A 22,953-nucleotide genomic window follows, 5' to 3' on the forward strand; every position below is an offset into this window, starting at 1 on the left:
AAAGATACTGAGGGAATTTATTTTAAGTTGTTTACCAGGAAGACAAATATTTAGGACAGTTTGTCATTTCCTAAGGAGTGTACTGTCAATGCCATTTGCATTTGGAAAGGAAATATTTAAAAATGGGCTGGTTTGCCTATTAAATCTTGGGAAAATTAGCTAATGTTATAAAAGAGAATGCATTCAGAACTGATGTGTGTAATTATCTAAAAAGAACATTGTACCCCATGTACATTTTCTTCTTATTCAACCTATCCTGCTGTCTACAGCTTATATATCACACTCCTACCACAAACTTCCAAATCTTGGAAGTTTAGTAAATATATTTTTAAATATACAGCTAATTAACTAAGTTTTACTATTACAATCATTATGTAAGCAAATATGACATCATCTCTTCACAATAGTGCTTGCAGACTTGGGTAGGATCTGCAAGTTTATCAAAATGAAAAAAAATATTACAAAAATAGAGCATTTGATAGTGATAGAAACTCTCAAAACTGGAAATGCTTGAAGGCCATAAAGGCTGAGCAATTCTAGGAAGAAAATAAGAAGGGTGAAAGAGAATAATGAAGACATATAAATTAATAACAAGTGGTGTTAATTAACTGAATGAATATGACTGGTTAAAATACTAAACAAGAGCTTTAGGCTGTGAAATACTATGTTGTAAGGCCAACTAGCATTTATTATTATTAATAATATTTCCTTATTAATTAGGAAATTGGTTCTATGCTGACATGCAACATCTTGGTATAGCTTCCCCCTTCCAAAAATATAAATTATAGAAGGTATAAATGTAAACACTGGAAGTAAAATAACATCTGGAATAACTAAGGTGGCCAACTTTTTTACAATGAAAAGGACACAAATAAATTGAAGAAAAAAATATTGTAAATAAAAGAAACATTTTATTCATTGCAACAATAATACAGAATACACTATAATTATGATAATGCATAATAAAAAACATTTGTAACAATAACATTTTATATTGTAATTATGCTTACATGCCTATTAATTATTATTTAAATGAGTACTTTTCCATTGAATGAATATTTTTTGTCAATGTATCATATTCTAACAATATATTGGAAATATCTGAACAAGAAATATCCTTCATATTGAATTTTACGGCAAGTGCTGCAGCTAGAGTATTAACATTCAATCTCGATTTCTCACTTTTCCAAAAATCATTAGCAATTGAAAAACCCCTTTCAACTGCTGCATTAGTTCCAGGGCAGCACAACGTAAATTGAACAAGAATAAATAAATTTTCACGTGGAATATGTTCATTTTTTAAATGGCTGAATATTTTCACCCATCTTTTATCAATTCCAACGTGTTTATTTTCCCATTGTATTAATTTTTCAGAATTTAAAAATACATTCAGTCTTCTAATTTCTTCAAAGAGACAATTGTCGTCTATTTTAATGTCTGGCATTTCTTTAGATAAAAACTCAACACGAGATTTAATATCTGTCCAATATACTTGCGATGAAGTCAAAAAACACCATTGAAAACTGTTATTTCCTGTGTTGTTTGTTTCAGACCATTCTTCGATATATTGAAAACATGTTTGGTAAAAATTCTGCACTTCTTTGATAAACTTTTCCATTATGCCCGGATTTGATTCCTCTAAGTCTGACAATTTTCTTTTTATAACTAAAGGAAGAAATTTTTCTTCAAATTGAGTTTTATATTGAAGGATAAAGTCATTCAAAATAAGAGTAACTTCTGTAGCTGAAATGTGTTCACCTTCAATCTTTTGAATTGTTTTGTGAAAAATAGATGCTTGAATATGTACAAAATACATTAATATCTCAGATATTTCATTACTGAAAAATGATTCCAGGATTTTAGGACATTAGTCTAAACTTAAAAAATATGTACGGAGAGGCTCAAATAATTGTAGAACACGCTCTATAGCAGGTGTTAGAGCAAGCGATCTAACTTTTGAATATCCTAAAAGTTTTTTGTATTGAACATTCACTTCTTCACAAAATTGTTTTAAAGTAGCCACACGAACAATAAAATAACTAAAATACAAATAAATTGTAGTTATTATTACTTCTACATCAATTGGCATGGCACATGATGCCGTGTTGATTGCATTTGACAAAATATGTGCATTACAACCTATTCCTAGTATTTTCTTTTGGAGTAAATCTTGTAATTTTACATACACATTACTCACCCCTTTGCGTCTTCTCCCACCAAAATTTGTGTTTGTATTATCAGCTGTTAGTACAACAACTTTGGATTTCAAATTGTTTTCATTTATTACTCTGTATAGATGGTTTGACAAAGTTTCAGCAGTTTCGCCCTCAATGGATTCTAAATTTAAAATTTTTACTTGAATGCCCTTGGTAACATTAAAATATCTTACTACTATTGGATACAATTTAATTTCATTATGATTGGATGCATCAGATAAAACCGTTACAGATGCTGCAGTTTCCAAGTCTTCTGTAAGTATTTTGTCACAATAATTTTTAAATACTGATTTAATAATAGCCTCGCATTTTGTCCTGGCGCATGAAAATTTAGCATCATGAAACTTTTTCAATAATTTAGTAGTACAATCCATACTACGAAAACTTTGATTGTGAATTATGGTATGGTATGGAATGCAAATGTTCCCTCCATTGCAACTCACTGTTTTTCATCTTCAGAATACTTTGAAGTTTTAAAAATCCTTGTTACTTTAAAACTGGAAGCAGATGCATCTGATGATTGCTTATGTTTCTTGGTGGTCAAGTGTTTCGTAATAGCTGCTCTGCCCCAACTGCAATAAAAAATTCTCAGCTGCAAATATTGCAGAAAACAATGTTATCCTTCTTTGATGTGATGAATGAAAATTCCTTATTCAATTTATCGTTGAAATGGCATTTCCTCTTTTTTGATTTTTCCATCCCTAAATGGAAGTTAGTCTCCTCCAGGTATCTTTGGGACTAACTAGGAGATGGTGTAGTTGGGTAGCAGGGAGGGGTGCAAAGTTCCTGCCAATTCGCCTTTGCTGCAGACAACTTGCATGTGCAAAGTTTGCCGGCCGGGTGTTTGGCGCGCTCAGCAGCAATTCCTATTGGCTTTTGAAAGCCAATAGGGGGAGTAGCATAGCTCATGCAAAAGTTGAAAAAAAACCATCAAAAAAGGCGCCGGAACGCCGTTCTGAGCATTCTATGAGAAAAAAAAAGCCCTGCAGATTAGTCTTCAAATATCGAAAAGGAGGACATGTAGGAGGACGCTTTTCGAGGGAGGACAGAACTTACAAAAGGAGGACTGTCCTCCCTAAAGGAGGACGGTTGGTTACCTTAGAATAACAGGAAAAGTTGGTCCTGTTGTAAAAAATCAAGCAGAGATAAACTACTAACAGCACTGCCAACAAATGTCAATATTTGTAGCAAATACTTTCTTCTAATAACCTAAAACACAAATCTATTCATGGCTAATAACCTAAAACACAAATCTATTCATGGCCATCACAAGCAAGTATTACAGGCCCAGTTAGCAAAAGAAAGCTCAGGACCATATTGGTTGGAAACATGCAGAAGAGGCCTTCATCTTGCAGTGGGTAGACAATGGCTGGAATAATGATTCATTTACAGCGAAGTACCTCATAAAAGAAGCACACAACAATTTCAAATTTAGCACATATGCTAAACACAAAACAGAAGCTAAAAAGTGGAAAGACAAAAAAGAAAAAGTGTTGATTTCCAACTGTTTTCAGTGCTCTAAAATATAAAAGAAATATAACCTCAAACTTTTGCTTTACGTAACTTCTTAAAGCAGTTTTTACGAAAAATCCAAGTTGTTCAAAAGAGGATTCTTGGAGAAAGTGAAGAAGGAAGAATCAGAGGATTTATTTTTGTGTAAGAAAAGCATAATGGTAAAAACAGAGGCTAAGTTGAAACAAGGAACAAAGAGAAATAAAGATGAAGGGCGCAGACATAAGGTGATATGACCTTCCCTCAAAAGAGTTACACAACTACCGTATTCTTAGACTGCTGGCTCAGCCTCTGTTACCTTTTAATTTGATACAATGAAAACCCTCTCCATCTTCCAATTCTTGGAAAAGGAAATAGAATATGCCTACTTGAGATGTATATCAGCAATTATGTAATTTGTTATATAATTTGTTATAGTGCATCCCTCATTCTTCTCACTATAATAGAGATAAAGATGGATGACTCGGTTACAGTGAAAAGAGGAAAACATTTGGACTTAATGAATCTGTCCACAGTAAATATAAAGCTGAAATTTGATTCCTGCTAGAATTACAGACAAGCCCAAAAGCAATGAACAAAGGCCAAGAATATGCATAAATACCTCGAAAATGTGTGATATCTGGTTTGCATATCATGCTAAGCCCAAGAAATGATTTTACAGCTTCTTTTGATACATTAATCCAGGTATATTGTTTATTAGATCTAAAATGAGCCTTATGTTTTATTTCTTTCTCACATTATAATAGCAGTGACCGTATTTTCTTGGAAAAAATAAAGGACAAACTTGAAAAAGGGGCATCTTTGAAAGAGGTTCATAAAGATTAAAAAATGTTTATTTTTATAACGCAAAACAAAGAAAACCTTTAGAAAAAGGTATCTTAAAAATATGTAAAATCAAGCAGTATATGTAAATTTATTTTAAAAAGAAAATTCAAATGTCATATTTTTTACAATTAAATGGTACAATTTGCATGCTAAAGGTTAAATGAGCAAAATAAAGGAAAGAAGTGAGTTTCTGAAAAATAAATAAATCTAAAGGACAACTTTCTAAAATAAAGGGCATCTAGTTTTCTAATAATAATAGAACATTTTTGTAATTTCTTAAATCAATTTCTCACTACGTAAAGACCAGAAATTGTACTTTTAAATCAGAGGAGGTAAAAGATCAAGTTATCACATTCTGGTTTATGAAGAGAAATGGAACTACAGGGTCCTACTGTGCAATCAGTTGTAGAAAACTATAGTTATTAAACTACAATGAAATATTGAACTATAAGATAAAGTTAACATACATATGTTACAGTAGGCAAATGTTTCCTCTTGAGTATGGCAGGGACCAAAGTTCAAACATGTTCAATAACTTTATTGTGCAAATGTCACATCTTACATATTTTAGTCAGATGTTGGGAAACAAGTATGTAATGGTGGCATTTCTATGTTGATGTGTCATTTGATGTCGTGGCAGGTTGCTGTCGATACCACTGTCTTCAGGGGGTTAAATTATTATTTTGTTAGTACAGAAAAGCTTGCACATAACACATATGGTACAACCCTTAGTAATCTTTACAGTCCTATCAACTCAAGGCCCTTATATGGAACAATATAAAAATAAACTTAGGCTCCCTTGAATTGAACTTAACTCCTAATAACTTTATGGATACTTCCATGCAGGTTTTCAAATAACAGAATGTTAGTAGTAAATTGCTTGAGAATTAAAACTAGGAATGATGAAGAAATTTAGCCTAACTTAGCATCAACTGCTACTTCTTTTTTACCACTCCTCCAATGATTAGTGAAAACAGAGGTCCAATATCAGTAACTGCATGGCTAGTCTTCTGTATTTGGCGAACACAAGCTGAATTGTGCTCTGAGAGAAACAAATATTCAGAAAACCAGTCTTTAAGTGTCCACTCTATAATTTTCAATGTGTCACAATATCAGGTTGCTTTTCAAGGTACCAAGCATTATTAATGGAAAATATGTATGAGAAGAAAGTGGGGATAATTAAATTGTAGGCAAGCTCCCTAAATCTATATTTAGAGAAGTTAATGAGAATAAATATTCATGCATACACTTCTACTTTTTATTCTTGCTTTCTAAATACAGTATATTACCTGCCAACATAGGGAAACAGTTGGCAGATAGAAAAAGAAGCAGACATAATCATAATAATGCATTATGCTGTCATAATGCATACATTCAGTTGTTCTTGTTGTTGTTCAATATAACTAGAGATATCTTTAGTAATTCTATTCCTTTTGCTAATAAAATCATTATGAAGAGCTGCAAAATGCATATGTGACAGTCCTAAACATGTAAAACAAAAACAAAAACAGACAGCATTGTCATCACCAGATGCCTTTTGAATGATCAAAAAAGCCCCTGGGAAGGAAAAATATATTTGATAGGACAAATTCTGCTGCTGCTTGACAGTATCTTATTTTTCACAGGATGAAAAATGTCCTAGCATGTACTACAAAACTAGTTACATAGATTTTGGACTCCACAACTGCAGACGTCCATGATACATTGCTGAATGTTTAAACTGGGCTCTTGTCTAAGACACTTCTTTTAAAAAAAATGTACAATGTGTTCACTTGCTCCCAATGGCTCTTCCAACTGAACAAAAAAACCCTGATCCTTCGGCAGATTTAGTAAGTGTTCCTTTTATAGGTATCTATTTTTAAAAATTAAAAGCTGTAATTGCCATTATCAGATGGGAGCATCACATTTCCATAACAACAAAAAACACTCAAGACAAAATTTTGTTTTCACATGCTCTCCTATAGCTATTGCCTCAATTAACAATTCTTCCTTCAGCAATGTAAATCCTCTAAGATCCCATTACGAGCTGGCTATTATGAGAAAAAGAACACAAATCAAGTAACATCTGACAGTCCATTAGTTCTAGCATTTTGTGCTTCTCTTATACAATATTCCTCATTGTGCTTGAGTTATTGTCTGAAGGAGGTAGCTTAAGTACATTGAGCACAAATTAATATTTACTACATCACAGGATTTTTTTTTTTAAAAACCCACTTATTATCTTGTTTTTAAGCAAGTTTCTTATGCTCAAAGTTTCCAAATGATTTTCTTTCTTTTCTTTTTTTTCTTTTTTTCTTTCTCTTTTGAGCCAATCTGGATTCTGAATGATTGCCTGAATAATTTCCCCTGCAGTATTCTTGGCAACATTTTCAGAAAACATTTGCCAAAGGCAAGTCTAGAACTCAAAGCAGGGGCCTTTAACATCTATATCAAATCAGCTCTTTAGCACTTCCTCTAGGAAGCTCCAATGTATTTCAAAGTATAAAGAGTTAAATCACTTCAATAAACAACTGAAACTATACAGCTTTCTAAGTTTTGCAATATTATATACAGTGGCTAAATTAGTATATAATTAAACTGTAGCTTGGTGTTATGAAGCTGTACTTCTGTGTCCTTTCTTATTTTCCTCCAACAGTTTAATTTCCATTGTTTACTATTACAACTTAGCATGAGATGTGAACCAGGATAAAGCATGCTTAATCTTAGTACGGTTTATCAAAATAAGACTTTCAAACTATGATTTATGAGACTGCATTATAAAGTAAACTAGTTAATATAAGCCACAATTAAGAGTGCAGATATTACCATAATGTGAGATTAATCAAAAATAAGTGAAAGCTTATGAACTTCTTACAGATCCTCTAAGAAATAAAAAATGGTTGGCAAATCCAAAACTGATATAGTTCATGATCGTAACTCAGCATTAAACTATTAGCAGTAAAAATTGTGCAGGATTTTGACAGTTAAAGTATTACTATAATTAATTACTTCTAGAGATGACATTTCACACTCCTACCAATTGCCAAGTTGGATAAGAAACTATAGGCATAGTTCCATTGCCTTTAGGACATTCTACTCAGAAATGACAAATTAAAGTAATATTGGTTATACTCACCTGCAAAGGTAATATGAATTCAACCTAAAATAAGTATTGTGGGGTTCACATTTATGTACAGTTCACCTGATTTATCATTTGATTCTGCACTTAAAAACTGGGAGCTTAACCACAGACAGCTGTTCCTAGCTATACTGATGCCAATTTTCATCATGACTCCAATGCAATGCACACACAAGTAGAGAGTTTGTATCACAGTATCTTAACACACGTCTTCTCTTGCTTGCCTTTCTCCAGTGATAAGCTGAATTTGTGAACCTATTTCATTGAAAGTACTGCTGGAGATGAAATCAAAGTTCTCAGTCATTTCTGCATGCAAATCAACTGCAATGCAGTCATCAAGTGATCACATCATACTATAAATCAACCCAGTCATTGAATGATCAGTGATCTCTTTCATGCTGGGTATTCTGACAAAGATGGGCCACCAAGTTTTCCCAATTCATTTCAATAATATCAGCAGCAAGAAACAAAAACTTGTACCTTCAACCTCTCAATAAAGGTGAATGGAGAAATGTTATTGCGAGAAGTTCATGGATTCGAATTCAAATAGATTCAGAGTAAATATACCAGGACTTAAGTATGCCATGACTAACTTTATTCACTTGAATAAATTTAAATAAAACTAAGTCACCAATTCATGTGTCCAGAGATAAGTGAAATTATTTATAGATAATTTAAACCAGTATGTTTCTCTTCAAAGACCTGAAGATTGCAGTCTTGCTCTGGCTAGTGATTTTGTCCATATTTTGTTACACTGTACATTATAGGAGATGTTGACTGGAATACTTGATTTATCTTGCCCAAAAGGGTCTTGACTCTTAGAGTGAAGAACATATAATTGCCATAGATATCTACACATAAATCCTGATTAATTATGATAAACAAACTCATTAGCCTAGTTTACAAAGGATGAAAATTGCACTGGAATGAAGATATACTCAGAAATTAAAGAATATATGAAAATTGTTCAGACATTTTCTATCTGAAGGAGAGTATTAAACACACTAGTCTTGCAGATGTTTCATGCTCCTTCAGCCTAAATTACAAGTTAGCATAAAGCCAGACCTCTCTCTCAGCATTTATGTGCCTAGAATGTAAAGAGCTTGGAATGTTAAGTGTATGGAATGTAAACAGCTTTCAAATATTTGTCAATGCTCTGAAGCTGTGATGTGAAAAAAATAGTGTTTCTTTAACTAAAAGCTTTTTTTTTAAACAATTCTGGTTTTTTCAGAAGTCTTCATCAGAACTTTCTCAAGGATAGATTTAATTAATTATCTGGCTAAGGTAGATGTTACAATAACAATATGGAACCCAGTAATCCATCATTTTATTCAAGAAGCTGCCTTACTGAGCATGGTGGTGCTATGGTAGACCAACATTCTAAGGGGTCATCACTATATATATCAAATCAGCCTAAAACTAAATCTAGCAGAAAGACCAAAGATGTACTTGAAATTCAGCAAAACAGCCAAGAAGCCAAAATAGACAACTTTCCAAATGTGCTCATTTTAGGCCAATATCATTGATTGGAAGAGATCAAGTATAAGATCTTATTGGATGAAGATATTGCAGATTTCACAACAATGTAATACAATCAGAATACAGAATACAGAACTGGAAGAGACCAAGGAGGTCATCTAGTTCAACCTCCTGCCCAAGCAGACCTATACCACAGGTCGGCAACCCACGGCTCCAGAGCCACATGTGGCTCTTTGAGCCTTCTCCTGCAGCTCCCAGCCTCCTCCGCCATTTGCAGAGAGAGAATGTGTGTCAGCTTGTCGGAGAACAGCGTGAGGCCAGCTGGCCAGGTGAGCAGAAGACTGGAGAGGTAGAGAAAGGGGGGAGAGGGAGAGGGAGGGAGGGGGACAAAGAGAGGGAGAGAGTAGAGAGGAGGGAGAGAGAGAGAGAGAACTCATGCACAGCAGCCTCTATTTCTTTTTAATTAAACTCTTTAATCAAGCTGCCCCCCCCCTTGCGCGCATGCAAGTTTTGCAACTCCTAGTATTTTCTTTTCTCTGGGAAATGGGTCCAGGTGGCTCTTTGAGTGTTTAAGGTTGCTGACCCCTGACCTATACCATTCCAAACAAATGGCTGTCCAATTTCTTCTTAAAAACCATCAGTGATGGAGCATTCACAATTTCTAAAAGCAAACTGTTCCACTGATTAATTGTTCTCACTACCAGGAAATTTCACCTTAGTTTTATATTGGATCTCTCCTTGATAAATTTCCATCAATTATTTTTTGTCCTGTCCTCATGTGCTTTGGAGAATAGGTTATCCCCTTCTTCTCTGTGACATCTCCTTTAAATATTGAACACTGCTATCATGTCACCCCTAGTTCTTCTCATTGTTATATTAGATATACCTAGTTCCTGCAACTGGTCATCATATGTCTTAGCTTCCAGCACCCCAATAATTTTTGTTGCTTTTCTCTATAACTTTTCTAGAGTCTCAACATCTTTTTTTTATTGCGGTGACCAAAATTGGATGCAATTATTATAAGCTTGGGCTACAATAGGAATTTGGAACCCCAGAGGAGAGGGCTGTAGAACAGAATGGTGCAGCTAAGCACTATTTGCCATCCTGTCCTGTGACTTTCTAGACAGATACTCTAGCTCAAGGTGATAAGCTTGGTCTGAAAAAACAGGAAATAGAAGATAAAGTTTCCACACCGAAAAGGTTTCTCCCATATGGGGAAAGGAAAAGAAAATGAGCTGAATTGATGACAGGAAAACTGGACTGAGAGTTTTAAGAGAAAATAGTCCAGAGTTAACTTGTGGTAAGATGGACAGCCAATAAATGTTAGGAAGGAAGGAAGGAAGGAAGGAAGGAAGGAAGGAAGGAAGGAAGGAAGGAAGGAAGGAAGGAAGGAAGGAAGACTAGCAAGAGATCTCAGGCAAAACAGCCAGAGGTCAAAAATGCAAATGAATGATCTCATATCACCTGTCATTTTGTCCAATTTGCTATATTTCCCATGTAAAAAGATGCTTTGTTTTTGTCCATTCCAATGACTGAATTGTAAAAACACCGTAAATAGTTTTGCTAAGCAACTCTGCATGGGGAAAAAGATGACAAAGTAATAAGATGTCCACCACAGCTGAAATGGATTCTAATCTATGCTTCATTGAACCTGGCATTATTTTTTCCAATACCATTACTGCTCTACTAAATTCTGGGCTTATTCACTGCATTCAGCCCTTGAGAATATCAGAGCTATTTAACAGGCAAGAAAGGAGCTCTGGAACTGTCCCAACATGTCCATATTCCAGAGGTGACCCTGCTTACATAGAACCATCAACCACTCAATTTCTGAAGTGTCCGGTTTAGTTCTATTTCTATAATAATAAAAGCTCAAATTAATGGATCATTTGGAAAGAAGGGAGTTTTGTTAAAGCTAAATATCTGCTAAACCTCAAAATAGATAATTGAAATATTTACTTCATTAGCATAATGACATAACTGATGTTTTTATATTATTTGCACCATTTCATGTAACTGACTAAATGAACTTTAAATAACATTTGCATGCACTTATATCATGCAAATTATGTAAATGTGTGCAAATAATATAAAAATGTCAATACATCATTACACAAATTATACATATCCAGCAAATGTATGGACAAATTTCAGAAACAATGGAATTTTCCATCATTTGGGTGTAGGGGGAGTCCAAATACAAATTTTACCAGTTGCAGTTGAAGGTCTGTTAAAAGAAGATTTCACGCAGGGACTGTTATCTAAAAGATTTGTTGCTGCTTGTGCAATGATTTTTTTCTAAGTTACAATTTAATTAATCTATCTTATTTTTCTCCCCAGAGGAATGGAGGAAGTGAATAATTATACACACCAGTGAATACTAGAAAAAAATATTAAGATTTTATGAGCTAAATCCTTGGTAAAAGACAGGGATCGAGACAAACGTGACTGTTTGAGAATTCATTGCTTTGAAACGCTGAAGGCTGAAATGCCCATATGGTGGTATGGCTATGTTGATCTCTAATGCCAATGCAATTATCTTGTTATTTTTATATAACATATTGAGAAAAAAAAGAGGAAGGACTTCATGATTTGCTCATGATGTAAAAAAGAGCCAATTTAGATAATTAGTACAAATTATCTGCATGTCATCCCTTCTGGCAGATGAAATCACTTAATCACTTACCTAGAAGAAAGACTCAATGAGTAAGCAACTTACTTCTCTATAAACATGCTTAGGCTAGAAAGATCCTCTTCCTCCAGTGCACTTCCTTGAACAATTAACTGGAATTGAGGAAAGCAATCATAGTTCTTAGCAAAAGGCTGATAAATAGTATGGAAGATCACCCACAATTCTGCAAGAATGGTCTTTGAACAATTTCTGTTTCAATTGTCCTATCTTGATCATCTAAAGAAGGATCCTGTTCCTTCTGTGCATTCTAGTCCAAGGTAGACTCAGAATTTGAAACTGTTCTCAGATATTTATTGATGAAATGGAAGACCTCCATCCCATAGTCCTAGGCGTGACAAGATATGTGATTCTGAAATCATTAATCATCTAACAGGGAAAGAAGAATTCATAACCTAAAACCATTCATCTTTTATCTTCAAGGTTAGAATGTTGCCCTTTTTAAAGAAAATTATGAATAAAAATTATGGGTGTGCTTCAGATGCCAATGTCTATGTGGTAGGAACTACAGACATTTTTTTTATGAAAATTGCGGAAAGGTTTAATAATGTAAAAAAAATGTGCGGAGAAGAGAGCAAAGATGGGAGGAGAAAAAAAAGTGGAAAACTGTGCCTTTAAAGGGATTTTGTTTAAGGAGCTATTCCAAGTATACAGATGGGAAATGGTTAATTTATGGCATTCTTCCAAACAAAGCAAGGTTTGTTCCCTCGCTGGGGATGGAGGCAAATGCATTTCCCTTCAAGCAGAAGATGCAATGGTTAGTCCTCATCCTGATAAGGGAAGATTATACAAATAACCAACTACATTAGTGAAGAGATCAGCCACATGTTACTATTCTCTGGAAGGCAGTTAGGAAGAAATAAGGCAGTCTCCAACCTAGTGTACCATAAGAATATATTGATTTTTTAGATGGGAAATAGTTCAGTTGCCTGAATTTTTGTGCCCTTATTTTTTTCTCCTCAATAAATTTTACTGAAGAGACAGTTTGAGAATCATGCCTGGAAAATAATTAGTTCAGGTTGAGGCAGATGCAGGAGAATCCGACAGCAAAGGAGTTTGGAAGCTCAAGGGGACCTGGTATTTGACAAAGTGCATGCATGCTTGAAAAGGCCCATGCGAAAAAGAATATAAAGCTCTGAAGGAGCAGCCTACTATGAGAACGTATCCCTGGAGCTGGCCTTTGCCTAATTTAGTCTCACTGTACTTTGCAAGATCTGATTAGAAGGGGAAATAAATTCCAAACAGATGAATGGCACAGTATGATTTAATTTGAAATAAATTATAATGAAATTCTCATCTTGTAAAATAGCTAAAAGGAAAAGGAAGGTTGGCTTCCAGACAGACACTAAATAAATAGTGGCCTGATTCACACAGATATTGAGGCTATAAACTAGGAGCAAGCAATGTATAACCACAGGGTGAGAATTTGAATCTTTCAAATCCTTACAACTGCCTCATCAAATTTCAGTAACAGGATGGTTTTAAGAAGCAACACCACTATTTTCAACCATTTTGAAAACTGAAGTAACATCTAAATTGTAGTATAAACCCCTAATTTAACACGGGGGGGGGGGGAAGGAGTGATAATATTCCTGCCCACTTTTGCCATAAACCATGACTCACAAAACATAGCTAGCTTTTTTACATTCCACCAAGGAATGTAACCAAAGAAACTAAATGTATGATTAGTAGGATGTAAAACCCTTTTATATCCTTAAATGTTCATAAGAATCTATTTAATATACAACCCATTTTTGCTACCCAAGCATCTTGCAATCATTTGCAATATAAATCACTGTCACGAATTAAGGTCATATGTTGAAGGATCTTAATTTCATACAGCAGACAATGAACTACTGTTGTTTTTTAATTGTAGTGTCTCAGAATTTGTTTTTTTTTGCTACATTTTTATTGTATTTAAAAAAGAACCATAATAAAATAAACTACAATTTCTTTCATAAAAAAGATATTACCTAATGTGCATATTTTAAAAGGGAAAGGTTTCCCCTGACCAGTCGTATCTGACTCTAGGTGGTCTTGCTCATCTCCATTTCCTAGCCAAGGGAATCATTATTGCCCAAAGACACTTCCATGGTCATTTGGCCAGCATAACTATATGCAAAGACACACGGATTGCTGTTAACTTCCCACCGAAGTGGTACCTATTAACTACTTGCATTTGCATGCTTTCTAACTACTAGGTGGGCAAGAACTGGGGGGAGAGCAGCTCACCCCGTCACGGGTACTTGGGTCTCAAACTGCTAACCACCTGGTCAATAAGCCCAGCATCTTAACCACTAGACCACCATGTCCCCCCTAGGCCACTGCATCCCCTCTAGGGGTCACCCAAATGCGCATATTACCAAAGGCAGATTCAAACTTGCATTCTGAATTAGCAGCTTGCAATAATGTCCAGGCTGTGGTTTCTTGTGAAAACAACGTGCTGCTGAAACTGTGCTCTAATGAGAACTGAAAATGTGCAATTAAAGAATAACCTTTTCTTGTTGCTTTTCCAATTATTGATGTATGAAAAATATGTTTTGTTAACTTGGATATCTTCTTTCTCTTTGGAACAATTTAATTACACAGCCAAGATTACTGCCATTATTAGCTACTTTCTGGGCTGCTTCTGAAATCATGGAATCAGATTTCCCAAATGTGTGTCAACAAAATGTTCTCTTATCAGCCTATAATTAGGTATTTATAAATAACCTGAGTCAATGAAGGAGAATATTTGTAGCTCTGGGTTGAAATGTGGGGTCCTTGTTGCTCTCTAAGCTTGCTTGTTTTCTTGCAGATGTTTCATTTCCCTAACTAGGTAACATCATCAATGCCAGTAAGGAGTGCTGTTTGCTGTCTGGGTGGGTGGGGGCTGTTTACTAATGGCTCTTTGGCAGTTTCTTGATTGGAGTATTGCTTACTTGAGTGTTAGTCTGAAGTTGACCTTGGAGTTAATCTAACCTGGGTCAATGCTCATTAATTTGAAAGAGGAAACTACTGCAAAACATACAGTAGCATCTGGATACTACACATAACATAATGGTGAAGCAATTACACTAGTTTCTCATCAGCAGTCAGGTTAAAAGTTTTGCTTCCAATACATAGAATGTGAATCGACTGATAGATTGCCATATCTTCGTGATTACCATAGACTTTCTTAGGTATTTGTATAGATCAGGGGTGTCAAACTGTCGGCCCACAGGCTGGTTGCATCACAAGGAGGCCGCGCCCACCCCAGCTCCGGCAATGCAAAAAAAGTCATGATACGTGGCAACACGTCACGTGACACAGCGAGTTTAACACCCATGCTGTAGATGATAAAATGTGGCTTGTGATGTCCCAATGCAAACTCTGTGATTTACACACTTGAGCCTAACATGGGATTAGAGGTTGCCAATCACAGCATGTGCTATGAAATCACAATGCAAATGCCACATTTATTTTTTAGCACCAGATATATCTGGTGGTGTAGTGGTTAAGTGCACTACTGCAGGCAACGACAAGCAATAACAACTGCTTTATTTAACAACAGAAACCATGACCCCAAATGTGGTTGTAAGCCGAAGACTACCAAGTTTCATCATTTGATTCCTTGTAGCTTATTTCTTTGTAGTAGTGCCTGCATGAACTTCTTCAGACTTTTTTATTATATTTATCACAAAGAAATAAAAACTTCCCACCTGCCCCCCCAAAAGAGAAGATGAATACAAACAGAAATCCATTGCAATACATTGGCATTTGCCCACCTTATCAATTAGGAGTTGCTGACTCCAGTAGAATCCCTCACCTGGAAATGTGAGCTTGTGAATTAACTGAAGTAATAATCACTAATTAAAGTGAAGATGCTTGTAAAATAAGTTGCACTGATAAAATTCATTCATCAGCCATTTATCTACAGCACTGTTTCTTTTTCACATGCATGTGAACCTCCTTGCCACATTCTACTTTAATCTTTCATCAGAAATAGCAAAATACAAGGCATTGCAATGGGGGGGGGGAGAAAAGAGTAGGATTGTAGGAACGGAATACCTGCCTTGAGAAAAAAAGAGATGGAAAAAATGTCACCATTGCTTTTGTCATTTTTTTTCCCCAATGTCTCTTCTCTTTATAAAGCCCCTACAACAATTCTGAAAAATTTTAAAACATAATTATGGGATGGGGTGGAGAGAATAATCGCTTTGTTTAAGTAAATAGATTATATTTCTTAGACACTATCTTATGAATACTGGATGAATTACTTTACTTGGATTGGTTTTCCTGCTTTTGTTCATATTCCTTTTTTTAAAAAAAGAATTTTATTAAATTTCAGAAAACAAAAAAGGTAAGATACAAAATTACAACAAATATGAAAAGGTGGGGGTGAAATTTTTAGAAGTGACATTAAAAATCAAACATCAAAAAGATCATTAAAAAGTTTACCTCCAACCATCTTCAATATGAATAGTTATATAATACAATACGCTCTTGTTTTAGTGCTATTCCTATTTTTCTATTGTTTAACTACTTGAGATGCAAATTTGCTAGGCAAAATAGTACAGAAATACCTTAAATACATTTATTCTCTTATGAAAAACAGGATATATTCTAAATAACTGCAGCCAAAAGAATAAACAGCTTACTTGGTCCTCAAAGGAAAGAGCTTGGGCAACGTCTCGTGGAAATCCATCAATAACGATACCTTCCTCATCAGGAATTTGCATTAACCTTTGCTTTATCTCAGTAATTGTGGTTTCCTTGAACAGGTAAACACAAAAAGATATATAGATGTATATATATTTCTGTTTCAAGAGTACGTTCTCAAATGTTGCTGGGGGGAAAAAACACATACACATATGATTGTGAAGGCTTGTTGTTGTTTTTACCTGTGGGGCTAATTCCCCAGTTGTAATTATCTTAGCAATCAGACTCCACTTTCGATTGCTGCTTGTGCTATGGATCTTCTTTCTTAACAATTCACCCACAGAGATATACTCAAATCCATAGCGTTCTGCTATTTTTAAGCTCTGGGTTCCTTTCCCACTGCCAGGTCCACCTATAAGGAAAAACAAAGGGTTAACCAGGTTTTCTCAGATTCATTGCCTGACTATCCTCCTCATACCATCTTAAATGAGCCTCAAAGTCAAGCTTATTGCAATCTTTCAATCATTAAATAACTTGAGTTAGAATCTTTCCAAACCAAGTGCCTTCAAGATACACTAGAAGTCAACACAATAGACCTGATTGGGAAAAAAAAACAGCTTCATATATCATTGAATGTATAAAGTAAGTTTATCAGCTTTTGTGGAGGTATACAGAAGCAGCTCATTAGTCTATCAACTACTATGGTACTTTTCACTGTAAACACCACAGAGCAGAAATGAGGCTGCTGTTAACCTCTAGCTCTCTATTGATCTAACCATCAGCAGCTATTGGTGGCATAATGCCCTAACAATAAGGAACTTTAGTGTGGTGTTGCATAAATGGATATAACAACAATGCAATCCATCTTCTTGGAGTTCTTGCTGAATGTCTATGGAGATTCTCAGTCATCCAGGACATAGTTATCCCAAAAATGGTTTTTCACGAGGCAACTGGACTTTCTTGTTTTTCTTTGAAGATGTTTCGCTTCTCATCCAAGCAGCTTCTTCAGCTCAGATAAGCCTCCAGGTGGCCTCAACGACTCTCTAAAAGGATGCAAATGACCAGCTGTCTGCAAGGAGTATAAATCCTTCCATTTCCTACCATCCAGTCAGAGCTGAAGAAGCATCTTGGATGAGAAGCGAAATGTCTTCAAAGAAAAACAAGAAAGTCTAGTTGCCTCGTGAAAAAGCATATTTGGGATTCTTGCTGAATTGTAACTCCCAGCCATCATAACCCTCATCTCATCATTTTGATGAAATTGTCCATTTCCCACTGCCTATGTGTGCTCAAGATAATGGTGCTAGGGACATTGACAGAAGATTATTCAGCTGGCAGAGCAGAATCAGGAGCATGATTCCTCCAAATCAATACATACCAGACACACAAAAGGAAGAGTAATAAGGAACGGATTCCCAGCAATGGTGCCATATGTTTAGTTTGTTTCTTTATCCTGTTAGATTTAACTGCCAGATTAGATTTTTATCTTTCTTACAGTTCAGTCTATAGAGATTCAGCTCTCTTTGCAAGCATGTGCTCCAGTTGAAGTTTATTTACAACATTTAAGCAGCAGGTTGGAGTCATCTGCATCAAAAACTCTGACATTTATTGACCCAGCATCTCCATCGTTAAAAGCCACTGCCAATCTAAGAAAAATATTATTGTTTTTTTGTGGTCAGCCTCATTTTTTTTGCTTTCCTACCTATGACTAGGATGATTTTGGGTCGAGGCCTGGTCGGATCGAATACATCATATTCCTCAATAAGTTCAGCTGTTTCTGAGAGATCCGTGTCACTCTCAATGGAGAATTGGTGAATTGGAGGAAGTCGATCATACCTCCGGTAAGGAAAGTTGGGGTTGTCAGGCATCACTGTAAAATAGGAAATGGTAATGTCAGAAATGAGAATCCATTTGAGGGTAGTGTAAGAGATTATGCTAGAACAGTGGTTCTCAACCTGTGGGTCAGGACCCCATTTGGGGTCGAACGACCATTTCTCGGGGGTCGCCAAACAATGCAGTCCGCCATTTTCCCCCTTTTCCTTAGCTGTGCTACTCCCTTTTATTCTATTGGCTTTTGAAAGCCAATAGAATAGACTCTCTTGAATAGAGTCTAATTTTATTGGCTTTCAAAAGCCAATAGGAATTGTCCAGGCTGTCTCTGCCCTGCTGAGCCCGCCAAAAGTCCGATTCTGCAAACGGTGCTGCACCAGTTGAGTAGTCCTTGTCTTACGACCGGTTGAGTAGTCCTCGACTTACGACCGGTTGGGGGGTCACGGCATTAAAAAGGTTGAGAACCACTGTGCTAGAAACCAAGAGACCTAAGCTCTAGGCCTGCCTTAGGCATGAAGCCAGATGGGTGACTTTGGGCCAGTCCTTCTCTTTTTTCAATCTTAGGAAGAAGACAATGGCAAACCACTTCTAAAATCTTGCCAAGCAAATAGAATGGGCTTTTCCAGGCTGTTGACAGGAATCAAGACTTACTCAAGAGCATAAAAAGCAAAAAAAAAGGCAAAACATAGAAACATGACTTTTTATGCTCATCAGTAATGAATAGCAGAAATATTTGATGTTTTTATAAAATGCATAACTGTATTGAGATCCTTTTTTAAGCAATCTCCTTACAAATCCTTTAATACATTCAACAAATCTATTAAAGAAAAACATTTACACTCTCAAGTCAGGTTGGACTCTCAACAATTATGTAGGTACTTCTATGTAGTTTTCTTGTAAATCAGGCAGAGGTTAAAAGCATTTTTCAAAAATTGTTGTTGATGACACTAGTACCTAATTTAATGTCACAAAGAGTGGTTCACCCAAATTAAGCTAAATTGTGGGATTTAAAATGAGATTCAGAATGTTATACAGCTGGGTGGCTGGAAAATTTTGAGAATTGAAGTCCACAAATTTTAAAGGAACCAAGGCTGGACACCCCCTGGTTTAGTATATTGTAGAAATGTGTGCAGCTGTGTTAATGCAATAAACTATATTTAAATAAGCCATAAATAAGTTATGGGCTTGCATGATGAGTAAATATAGCCAACAAAACATTCATGTAATGAGAAAACAGGTTGCCTCTTTAAGAATAGTTCATACTCTACAGTGTTTATTCACAGAACTATTGTAGTTCCAATCAATGATAGCCAGCAGAAGATCAAGCATCAGACTGCTATATGTACTCTGATTAATGCCAGATATTCTAAAACCTACTTCAATAAGATGTCCCCAGCAAGCTTTAATCATGATTCAGCTAGATATAAGTTCCTCTCTTGAAGAAGACTGGAGAGGACAGCTATTTCATACTTACGAGAGATCACAGGAAATTGGCAAGGGACAAGTATCAAAGAGTTCTTTCAAGAAAGGTTTCATCTGCTGCTCTGTATTCAGATTCAGGTTCAGTCCTGCTGAGTTTCCTGACTTTTTTCCCACTCCATAAACTCCCTAGTGATCTGACAGAGATGATCTTGGTGGGAGTTTTGGACTAAGAAAAGAGGACCCTCAGCTAGAGGATCACTTGTCCTAACAAACTGGAGAATCCTATCATGAAGGGATTACTTGCAAAGAGAGATCTCTTCATTGGAAGGTATGCTTTATAAATTGTCTGTTATGTGATTAGAACATCATAGGGTTCAATGTGTTTCAGATAAACTAAGTGAATGGTTTCTTGTATATTCCTGGTTCACAAATAGATGACCCAGGATGATTTCTATGCTACGTTAAGACAGCAATTTGGTTTCCTTTACTTAGAAAGGTGACCTCTAAAAATTTAACTATATAGTTTGGGACATGTGTCCACTTTTAGATAAATCTTGTCATTTAACCATTTGCCTGAAGGAAACAAAAAAAAGGTTCTGATAATTTGTTGTTTAGACTTGAATGACTTGCAGTGCCTTTCACATCAATAGGTAGACATGAAAGTGCATACCAACCGATAAATGTCTTTGCAAGTTCAATTTTAATTTGATTTTAATGCTTCTTTTTAGAATCATTGTTGAAATATTACTTGGTTCATTTCATCTAATTATTGACTATAATTCCTACAAAACCTGAAAATAGCTTAATTGCTTTAAAAAAAATACTTGACAGGTACATTCATAAAAATTAAAACATTATTTTTCTCACTATATATTAAGCTATGAACATGTTTTTGGCATGGTTTTAAACCCTGGCCAATCTAGAGATTGTTCTCTAGGTGATTTAACTAATCAATATTAATTGTATCCTTGGCATTTCTTCTCTGCAGGCAAGTTTTGCACTATTGCTTGGCTGAAATATATTCTTTAAAATGCTGTTGTGGCAAAGTTAGAAAACAATATGGCATTGTGCCATTATTCAATTGCTGAGGTTCAATAGATAGATTACAAAACTATTTAAACATTAAAAAAGAATAAAATATATTTATTTTTATCATAAATACAATCAAAGAGAAGGAAATGATAGTAATCACTATCCCAATGTCTGAGGCCACTTCAAAATAAAAATTAACTGTAAATATTCTTGGATAGAGAGGAATATCTTAGTTTTGTAGCCAAAGTATAACCAAACGGGAGTCTCACAAGTTTTCCAGAGAATAGCATTCCACGTGGAGGGCTGTTCATTTAGTAAGCAGTTGAAGTTACAAATGGCATTGAAAAAAGTAACAACCAGTTCTCACACTTATGACTGTTGCAGCTTCCCCTGGGTCACATGATCAAAATTCAGACTCTTGGCAACCAGCGTGAATTTATGATGGTCATATTGTCTTGCAGTGAAGTGATCACCATTTGCAACCTTCCAAGCTGGCTTCCGACAAGCAGAGTCAATGGGGGAGGTCGGATTTGCTTAATGAACATGCGATTCACTTAGCAACCACAATAATTTGCTTAACTCTGGCAAAAAAGGTTGTAAAATGGGGCACGACACACTCAACAACCTCTTTGCTTAGCGATGGAAATTCTGGTCCCAGTTTTGGTCATTAGTCAAGGACCACCTGTAAAACAAATGCTACTGCGGTTCCTTTCCCTTCTCAAAACACCATGTAATCATTTATCAGGTATATTCGTCTCCTTACCACAAGCTGAAATGTAAAATTTAGAATTATCTTACCATTCCTGAAAAATGCTCTTCTTGACTGGTTGCCGTTAAGTGGAGGCAGTGACCTTTTTTCTGGGCTGACAAAAGTGTCCCATTTGACTTTTTCTGCTCCCCCCAGCTCCTTTACTCTTTGTAAGCAGCTTTCCAAATACTCCACAGGATCATCGGGTTTGCAGCACATTAATCCATTCAGCAAACTCTGGAACATAAGAAAATGACCGACCAAGTCAATTTAATGAAGTCGAAAATAAATTTATAGTCTAAGGCCGAAGAATTGGCAGCAAAAAGCTAGAATTTTTCTACATCTCTGGGGGTGTCATTTAATGGCTATCAGTATTTTGTAGGTTAAACGGGTAGCCCTATTTATAGACTAAAATTATAAAATTCCTGTCTTTTTCATACCTAGACATGTGCCATTATGCCATTTCTTTTTGAAGTAAGCAATATTATGCAAACCACAGCGAGGAAGCAAAAAAGAAAAAAGGCCTTGAGACCAGAAAGGAAAGGAAATTAGCTAAATCTAATTTACTCCAACTCTATTTACAATATCTCTCCATATTTTCGGATTCTCGGGAGCTTTCTTGCTACCGTGTCACTCATGTCCCACTTCATACATTACTTTCATTTTCACTCTTATTTTCAATTTTGCATTATGCCACTGACTAAGAGATATGATAAGTACAAATTAAAATTAAGAGATATGATAAGTACAAATTAAAATTAAGAGATATGATAAGTACAAATTAAAATTAAAATGTGGTTTACTAAACCTATAAATTCTTACTATAAAGTTGTAATATATAGTCTGTACCTCTTTTCATAATTATGTAAAATCATCCACTTTTCTATAAAATAGCTAACTGTCTGATACTATGGAAGATGCACTCAAAGGGGGGGGGAATCAATACTTCCATTTCAACAACTTGTGAACTGACATATAAAGAAGCTAAAACAGATACAACTCCCCCCTTTCAATTTAATTGCATGTCCTTCTATTTTCAAAGCAAGCCCGTGAGAGTGAATGATTTTAATTCCACACTACATATACCGGTACATTATATACAGTAAGTAGCCTACATCTTAAGATTCATATGCTACATATTGTAAATTGCATTGCCAAATTCCCTAATAGTAAAATGGTGCGTAGGCTTTGGGAAATTGTTAAAAGTGAATATAGTTGCTGGTTTTGGTGATATATGTTAATCTTACCAAACATACATTCCAAGTTCTATCTTCTTCTAGAATATATTTTAGGTCAGGGTAAGAAAATCAGATACTGTACTCTTCAAATGGTTTACTTTCCAGTTATCACCAGCAGTGATGCTGGTTGCGGTAGAACTGATGGCCTGATTCCAGAGGGTTTTATTTTACTTTGTGACACACTCGTTTTAAATGATATTATTGTATAAACTCTCATAGATTACTGT

General features: G+C 35.4%; 1 protein-coding gene across 2 annotated transcripts in view; it reads right to left on the minus strand.

Moving 5' to 3' along the window:
• Nucleotides 1-22,953, minus strand: part of AK5 (adenylate kinase 5) — a 113,379-nt gene that overhangs the window by 79,786 nt on the left and 10,640 nt on the right. For both annotated transcript variants that reach the window (XM_039356680.1, XM_039356682.1), the window contains 4 exons: nt 21,539-21,725; nt 18,159-18,326; nt 16,702-16,871; nt 16,459-16,572 (listed from right to left, as the gene is read on the minus strand). In XM_039356680.1, coding sequence (XP_039212614.1) covers nt 16,459-16,572; nt 16,702-16,871; nt 18,159-18,326; nt 21,539-21,725 — 639 coding nt within the window. The remainder of the gene's footprint in view (nt 1-16,458; nt 16,573-16,701; nt 16,872-18,158; nt 18,327-21,538; nt 21,726-22,953) is intronic.

This window comes from Crotalus tigris, unplaced genomic scaffold (genome assembly GCF_016545835.1).
Source record: "Crotalus tigris isolate CLP2741 ecotype Arizona unplaced genomic scaffold, ASM1654583v1 scf7180000018826.840336, whole genome shotgun sequence".
NCBI classification, from domain to species: domain Eukaryota; kingdom Metazoa; phylum Chordata; class Lepidosauria; order Squamata; family Viperidae; genus Crotalus; species Crotalus tigris.